The sequence below is a fragment of the Rhodamnia argentea genome, chromosome 6 (assembly GCF_020921035.1).
Source record: "Rhodamnia argentea isolate NSW1041297 chromosome 6, ASM2092103v1, whole genome shotgun sequence".
Lineage (NCBI taxonomy): Eukaryota > Viridiplantae > Streptophyta > Magnoliopsida > Myrtales > Myrtaceae > Rhodamnia > Rhodamnia argentea.
Window position 1 is genome coordinate 27560563 of NC_063155.1, and position 7953 is coordinate 27568515.

The 7953-nt window shown below is 42.3% G+C and overlaps 2 protein-coding genes across 3 annotated transcripts; one reads left to right on the forward strand and one right to left on the reverse strand.

Annotated features, from left to right (window-relative positions):
• The first annotated feature begins 185 nt into the window (after positions 1–185).
• LOC115727322 (glycosyltransferase BC10) lies at positions 186–2734 on the forward strand. Its single transcript, XM_030657513.2, has 2 exons — positions 186–1132; positions 1344–2734. Exons 1-2 carry the CDS (start codon positions 572–574, stop codon positions 1986–1988), a joined length of 1206 nt encoding a protein of 401 aa, XP_030513373.2. The 5' UTR covers positions 186–571; the 3' UTR covers positions 1989–2734.
• On the reverse strand, positions 2572–7750 carry LOC115725900 (probable protein phosphatase 2C 15). 2 transcript variants are annotated; one of them, XM_030655564.2, is made up of 9 exons: positions 7596–7750; positions 6543–6987; positions 5826–5997; positions 5568–5721; positions 5428–5491; positions 4700–4807; positions 4202–4327; positions 3836–4068; positions 2572–2980 (listed from the first exon to the last, which is right to left on the reverse strand). In XM_030655564.2, the coding sequence occupies exons 2-9, from the start codon at positions 6750–6752 to the stop codon at positions 2761–2763; spliced, it is 1287 nt and encodes a 428-aa protein (XP_030511424.1). In that variant the 5' UTR covers positions 6753–6987; positions 7596–7750; the 3' UTR covers positions 2572–2760. The 2 variants fall into 2 exon arrangements, with proteins under 2 accessions (XP_030511424.1, XP_030511432.1); XM_030655572.2 differs by lacking the exon at positions 7596–7750 and adding an exon at positions 7240–7553.
• Positions 7751–7953: the final 203 nt, after the last annotated feature.

The window sequence follows — 7953 nt, forward strand, 5'->3', positions numbered from 1 at the left end:
GTGAGTGCTTAAATCATTGAAAATCCAATACTCTGTAACTTCGGTTGGAGTTTGAACCTCTGGAAAAAGTCGCCAATGCCTAAAATAACTAGAGTAATGCACTTTTCCATATGTAAAGAATTGCAGTAAATTTTTTTCTTTTTTTTCGTTTTGGGGGGGGTGGGGTCAGAGAATTGCAATAGTCGCCTACTCCACTTCTTATAAATATTCTGCACTTGCTTATGTCTACTTGATGACGCTGCCCATTAGTAAGAGAATGTGAGAGTAGCCCCACTAGTTGCCTAGACTATTGATACTCAACCTGTCTCTCGTTTCTTTTCTGCCTTGAAACGTGAACCTCGCACTTCAAATCATGCCACACAACAGTTTGCTCCGGGATGCTTGAACTTGCAATCATTCACGAGAAATTGCTCCTCTTTCTTGTTTCAAAGCCTACTCAAAGGCCAACAATGCCTGGCACTTACCATGTGCTCACGTCTCCTTAAAAACGCGCTCATCCATAATCTCATTCCCAAGTGTTTGCCTTATAAGCTGTCCCGGTACCATCATCTCTTGTACTAATACAACAGAGATGAAGAGTTCTAAGATTACCGTGTGTGTTAAAGAACTCACAGTGCGCATCGGAAGAGACAGGAGCTTTCACGTCACCACTACCATAATTTTCTGTCTGTCTATGGCGTTTGTTGCAATTGGTCTTGGGATGTACATTCATGATCACATAAAAAGGGTCATTATTTCAGATGAATTCTATTCTACTCAACTGAGTCCACTTCTTGCATTGGCACCAACGTCAGCGTTTTCTAACTCTTCATTGGCCGCTTCTTCACCGATCCCATTTGAACGTGCAATTGGTCGGGCGGGTCCTGATACGTCATGGCATTCAATGAGTGATGAGGAACTTGCATGGCGAGCCTCCATGGTGCCCCGAATCCTAGAGTACCCGTACAATCGGACGCCGAAGGTGGCGTTCATGTTCTTGAGCAGAGGGAGACTGCCTCTAGCTCCTCTGTGGGAGAGATTCTTCAAGGGACACCAGAATCTCTATTCAATCTACCTGCACATGTCGGTGGACCTCAGCAATGATGAGATGCCGGAGACATCGGTGTTTTACAGGCGCAGGATACCAAGCAAGGTTCAAGTCATCTACTCCCTTTATCCTGATCTTGTTCTTTCCCTGTGTGGCAGGGCCGTGACAAATGAGTTGATGAAAGTTCATGTGTCTTCATCTGTCGTCGGCGTCAGTGTTGTTTCAATTACAGTGACCAAGTACCACATTGCATGTTAGTTATAGGAAGCTGCTAAGGATGCAAGTCATGACTTGATTGTGGAAACCTTTTTTGCAGCCAGCTCAATGGGGGCGGGCAAGCATGATGGACGCCGAGAGGCGCCTCCTGGCTAATGCCCTGCTCGACTTCTCCAACGAGAGATTTGTGTTACTCTCGGAAACGTGCATTCCTCTTTTCAACTTCACCATGGTTTACAGCTATCTCATCAACTCCAATCAGAGCTTCCTCGGCTCGTTCGACGACCCTAGGCCCATGGGAAGAGGCCGATACAACAAACGGATGTGGCCCACAGTGTTGTTGTCCGAGTGGCGTAAAGGCTCTCAATGGTTCGAAGTCCATCGTAGGGTCGCTGTCGACATAGTGTCTGACGTCACGTACTACCCTGTGTTCAGGGACCATTGCAAACCTCCTTGTTACATGGACGAACATTACTTGCCGACCCTCGTCACTAAAGTTTGCCCGGGTGCAAACTCGAACAGGAGCATCACTTGGGTCGATTGGTCCAGAGGCGGTTCACATCCCACGACATTTACGAGGACGGACATGTCTCAGGTGTTCTTGGAAAGGATAAGACATGGATTTAATTGTACTTACAATGGCATCGTGACCTCGATTTGCTTCCTTTTCACTCGAAAGTTCCATCCAAACACTCTTCAGCCTCTCCTCAAGATAGCTCCCCCATTGCTTGGCTTTGTCCCATAGAACAGGATAGTAAAGCAGTGTCAAATGGAAGACTTGACATGACTCGTGAGCAGCAAGTATGCTTCCTATGACTCTCACTGACCAGCTGAACCGTCCTCTATGGAGTAACCAACAGTAGTGATTACAAACTTGATAAGAGAAATGATTACATGAGGGTTCAACATCATATACATAAGACTGAACTCTGGTTTGATAGCAACAATATATCTGTGAGTTGGTGACCTTAATTATGGTTCTTTGATGTCCTCCTTAGACATTTCAGTAATAAATGGCAAAATGCAGCGGATGACATGAGTATTCCGTTCGTACAACATTGCCATCTAAAGTTTCAAAGGAAATGCAGCTTTTAAGCTGAGGAAAATTAAGCCGTGACTTAGAAAGCCAAAGATTGCTGAAAAGGAAATGGAGCATCAGGTGAGGGTTTTGCATGAAAATAACCAAAAAGCAACTAGAGAATATAAGAGAGTATTAGAAGGGACTAGTTAGTCAGTAGTCACGAGCAAGAATAAGTGGACAGTGAATGGAATTGAGGAAGAACCACAGCAGAGAGAGAGAGAGGGAGAGGAGCTACTGCACTGGCAACTCACAAATGAACTCTCAATTAAATGCTACTCTAAGGTTGATATTATTTTGGTGACATCACATATACATTAGAGTCAATACCACTTTAAGATTCAAACAATGGCCCGGACTACGAAAAATGGTGAATTTAGGACAAAAAGAATGGAGTGGGGAAAAGAATAGACGAACAAAATAATGCAAGCTACAAAATCTAGGCCACTTTAACTCCGCTCGGACGCTTTCCTTCCATCGCGTCCTTCTTATTTCGGCAATCGCCGCAAAGGAAAGGCCCTTGCCAGGGTTTTGTGCTGGTCGAGAATATAGAACCAGCATGAACAGAGATGCCCTCGCTAGGTGCAAGGTCGACTTGGCACACCGCGCATACAAAGAGACCGGATGTGGATTTCCCCACGGATTCATCAGTCCCTAATCTGCATAACATTAAAGTTGGAGCAAATATATAAATAAAAGAAAAAGTAGACTTTATCAGATTACTAGAGCGCATATGAAAATATGTCCAGAAATTGATGCCACAAATCACAGCTCGCGAACATGTGTCAGTTTCCACGTTATGACAATCAAGTGCTCAAAATGCCAAAGCAATGTGGGTGGATCATCATAGAACAAGCCATGAGTACACAGGATTATTGTACACAGATTTTGATGCAGTAGACATTATGAAAAGAAGGATACTTTCGAGACAATTCAACTAAAGAGCGCATTCGACAAACTACTGTATTAAGGCTCCGTTGAGATAAATCTCATGAATGAGCTTTCGCTCAGATAATGTGGCAGGTGCACGTCCATGTACATGATGGAAACAGGCAGGTAGTGTTAATCGTATGCTAATGGAAAGGGGCAGCCTTCTGTGAAGGAAGATGGACAGAGTTCTCGAAATTGCTCTCTGAAATAAGTGACAAAGATGCAGACTATGCAGATCCATGCCATGCAAAGAGAACCATTGAAAAAGCTCCTAGAGAAGTTTGTATGTTCCACAACCAACCCAAGATATAATCAAAAGTATACTGAACGGTACACTTGATAGATTCTATGATACATCGTAGCCTCACATCAGTCTAGATTCTGTGATCGTGCGATTCAAAGACTGAGGAGTAATTCATGTGAACTTGCTACTTTTCCTAGATAACATAGAATATCCAAAATGTATGCTCAGGCAACCATTGTTCAAAAGAAAAACCATACAAGATGGACATCTCAAAGAAAAATGACAGAAAATCATCACGTTTAATGTACCAAACCTTTGATTTACTAAAAGAAGTGCAAACCTTTCTGCAAGCATCGCTGAGCCTTCTTCAAAAAGTTCTTCAACTATGCCAACAGCCGACAGCTTCTTCGACAGCTTACTACCAGAACCCTTGGACTTGCTCCTAAATAAAAGTGCTCTCAGTTTGTTCTGCTTTTTGGGAGGAGGTGCAAGCTGTATGGAATTATCAGGTGGAATTATGTCAACGACAATGCATGTCGTGTCATCCTTCAGCCCTCTTGTCCTCAATGCTTCCTTCAAAATTCAAACATCACTCAGTTTATATACATTCCCATACTTGACAACTCTTTATGATAAGGATGTTCAAGAAAGTTCAACACGACCACAAGGCAATTAAGAATGAATCAAGTATTAGTCATCAACTCACCTTCACCACTTGTCTAGCAGCGAGTTCTGCAGGCACACCACGACAAGATTTTGCAGCCATATCGGAGGAAAGGGCGTCCCAAATACCATCTGAAGCAATTATGAGTCTCCCACCTACATTTGATAACTGTTCACGAAAACGTGGTTATTAGGTTTAAATTTCATGATAAGCAGACATTACCATTTTCATCTATCCGTACTCTATTGAAATTCTACGTGTTCTACTAAGATCAAATAAGCTCAACAGAAACTACACGAAGGATATAAATGCAAAGCTTAACTTCTTCATTCGCTGTAATCACAAACTTCAAAACAATATACATAAGCTACAGCAAACGCATAGTTTGTTTCTTTTTTTGGTCGGAGTAGTTTGGGTAGAAATCCATCAGCTTTATTGATTAGGTTCCCATGGAAAAGTGAAGTATAAATTTTCTGAGATCAGGCAAAGCAGCACATGGACACATACTATTCAATCTCCTGGCCACAAAGTATAAATTACCTTCACTTGCTTAACATGGGGTACTGGAACTATAAATTCTCCTACATCCATGTCTCCTATTGACCTTGAAAGGCATAATCCACCTGGCCAACAGCGGAGGGGACCAATCTGTAATGGTTAAGAACACATTTTAGCAAGCAAAGTACAGTAACCCCAAAAAACAAGTAATCTCCACTGATTTCTGATCATATAGGACAATATACATAAACAAGAGATTCAAGTGAGAGTTTACTGCTGAAGGCACAATTACGTTGGTGAAACTTGAAGAAATCCCAAGTCAAAAACACCATTAGTTAGATTATAATTACTTCCATATTACATATATTGAATTCCCCAGAGGAGACAGATCTGTTAGCTTAGGTTTCATCATCACACGTCCTTTATTGTGGTCTTTAAATTTGTGACAAAGCTCAACTCCTCAAAGCTGGATTTAGCCAATAAAATTGAAGTCAACTTATGGGTTAAAGTCTTGCTATTATTACTCGCTAGTTGCTAAGATTCGGCATTCACCTCCATGCCTTCTCTTGCCAAATCTCTGCTCACTGCTTCTGCTCCTGTTTAATGTTTCCTCAAATTCTAATCACAGTCAACCCTTCTTTTAACCAGAAACATATCTCCACTCCATCTATTACAACCATTCTTATCCAACCTGACATCATCATGGCCATCCTGATCACTATGAAGAGAATGTCAAGAGGAAACAAGTCCAGGAGTCAAAAGCGCCTTACCTCAGCACCACCAAAGATGCTTAGTCTGCCAACTTCACCTCCACTTGCAGTGACCCGCTCCCTCCTGCAAATAAAGCATAAATAACAAATAAGCCATCTGGAAAAAGCAGCAAAAGGCACAAGCCTTATAACACACTTACTCCTCCACATTATCTTCAAGTCTATGATCGACAGTTAGATTAGAAACAGCACCCCCCTGAGCATCCAAAATGCAACGAGAATCTCCAACACATGCAACGGTCACAGTCCATCCATCGACAATTACAAATGTAGCTGTTGTTCCAGAGGTTTCTCCTGCATAAACCATTAGGTGGGATGGATGGTTCATTTCCAAATTATTTTGTCAAAGTCTCTCTTTATACAATGTGAACTGTTGACCCAAAGAACGATATCCATACCTCTCCTCTGAAATTCCTTATCTGTCTTCACAAATCCAGCAACTAACGCCCTAGGGAGAGCTTGGAGCCAATCCTCACGTCCAAGACCACGAGGCATGGCGCTGATAATATGATTTAATAAATGCTCCCTCGAATAAATGGCGGCAGCATTTCCATTATGACCATCAAAGACCTAATGATTAGAAGAAGCAGGTGAGAGGTTGAAAACTAAATGATTCATCAATGACATGCGTGCACCAATCTCCTTTGTTTGATGAGTATGTAGTCAAGGAAATGAAATGATTATGTTTCTGATAGTAACTATAAGACTTGGGCAGAATTTACTGTAAGCAATTGATTGGTGCCGTGTGTGAATCAGTAAGTTTTTTTAGAGCAGTCCTTAGTCCCAAATCCCAATGAACTGCTTATGCAACTCCAAGCTTCTAAAATAACAAAGGTTCACTCCTTTACAAATGGTGATAGAGCGTATAACAAAGCAGATCCAGGTTTAGCTTTATGTGTTGAATCTGAACAAACAATAACCAGTTCTGAAACTTGAGAAGTACATAACAATCCCAACATCAATCAGGACACTGACTTCAATTTGAATCCCTCAAAAGTCCCACAAAGTTAAATGCAGAACTCGAATAGATAATTCACTTAGCCCTCTCTGATGCTGAGGTTATAGAGGTACCATAAACAGAAGAACAAGAAAAGGCCTAAAAAAAGGGCACTTACTGCGAAAACAGAATATGCTGATGAAGGATTTCCGGGGACCCGCTGACAGTCCGTCTTTATCAGAAAGAAATCCTCTCCCTTCTTAGATTGGGAAGCACAGCCATACCTCACAGTGGGCTTCTCCAATTTCTCATTCTTCATTTCTCTGCTGATCAGCGCAGCAAGAGGCACTAGATCGTGACTATGGCGCCTCCCTTCTGCAGAGGCCATGTTCACTTCCCTAATAACTTCAACCCCTCTCCCTCAGGCTCGCAATTTTAGTTAACCCTTCCTCTAAATTACATTACCCTGAACAACCTTAGCATACAATAACCAGGCTAAGGTCAACAAGACCCAGAAAGCTCAATAGCACAGCTCCTCGCCAATTAAGGTTGTGGCAAAGTTCCACTCCAGAACAAGACTCTGTTTTGCTCCTGCGATCAGTAAAGAAGTTGCTGAACTTGATCTGCAATAGAACATCCAGAAGATCTATTAGAACACCCACTAAGAACACAAAATTCAGCGCTCAGCCTAACACGGACCACCAAACATTAGCCAAGAAAATCAATCCTTGCAGCACTTCAAACCAGATTTGGGCTGGATCGACCCGATTTAACTAAAAAAGACTCGATTTAATGATGCAGGATCTGCTCAAGTTAGCTGTTTTAACGCCCACCAGACATGGAAGAAACTCGAACAAGGCTTAACTGTGAACTACCCGAGAGAATGTCTGCATGTACGACCAAGCACAGACCCAAATGCAGATCCGATGGCGACACTAAGCAACAGCACCACGTTGAGGAGACAATGGTGATGGTGAGAAAAAAGAAAGCAACAGATATCAACACGCAAAAGAAACGCGTATTGATGAGGAGATATGAACTGGAAGAACCCACTAATCGATTACCCAAAAGATCCCCTTTTTTAAAAGGAAACGAACAAAAAAGAAAAAAGGAAAAACAAGCATCGGGACTCGGTTTCGGGAGAGAACCAGGTCAGCTTTCGCTGCTTTCTTTCACACTCCCATTCTCTTCCGCAGACAACCTTAAACAAAGGATAGGATAAAGGAACTACCGAGAAAATGCGGTTGCTTGGCGAGACGAAGCTTTTCCTTTTTAGTATCGAATAGCTCGTCGTCGTCGGAGGAGGAGGAGGAGAGAGAAAATTAGCTTCGCCGACACCCGGAAAGCAATCTGTCTACAAGCCCCCGCATTTTTTTATCCCGCCGAATGACTGATTCCATAAAAGATTCCATTTTTATTTTCCGGCAAAGTCCTCGCTTTTTCCCGGGAAAAAAGAAGTCTTTCCCCGTAGTGGTGAGAAAGATGCGGAAAACTAGCAGGAATCAAGAAACTCTGAAATAGAAAATGGATATATAAATACAATATTTTATGGACTCATAACCAGCGAGAGTGAAAAACGAACAACTTAT

Coding starts and splice junctions, on each gene's coding strand:
- LOC115727322 (XM_030657513.2), top strand. CDS start 572: ATGAAGAGTTCTAAGATTACCGTGTGTGTTAAAGAACTCACAGTGCGC. Junction 1,133..1,343: donor GGCGCAGGATACCAAGCAAG/GTTCAAGTCATC, acceptor CCTTTTTTGCAG/CCAGCTCAATGGGGGCGGGC.
- LOC115725900 (XM_030655564.2), bottom strand. CDS start 6,752: ATGGCCTCTGCAGAAGGGAGGCGCCATAGTCACGATCTAGTGCCTCTT. Junction 5,722..5,825: donor TAAGGAATTTCAGAGGAGAG/GTATGGATATCG, acceptor TGGTTTATGCAG/GAGAAACCTCTGGAACAACA. Junction 4,808..5,427: donor GCATCTTTGGTGGTGCTGAG/GTAAGGCGCTTT, acceptor TAACCATTACAG/ATTGGTCCCCTCCGCTGTTG.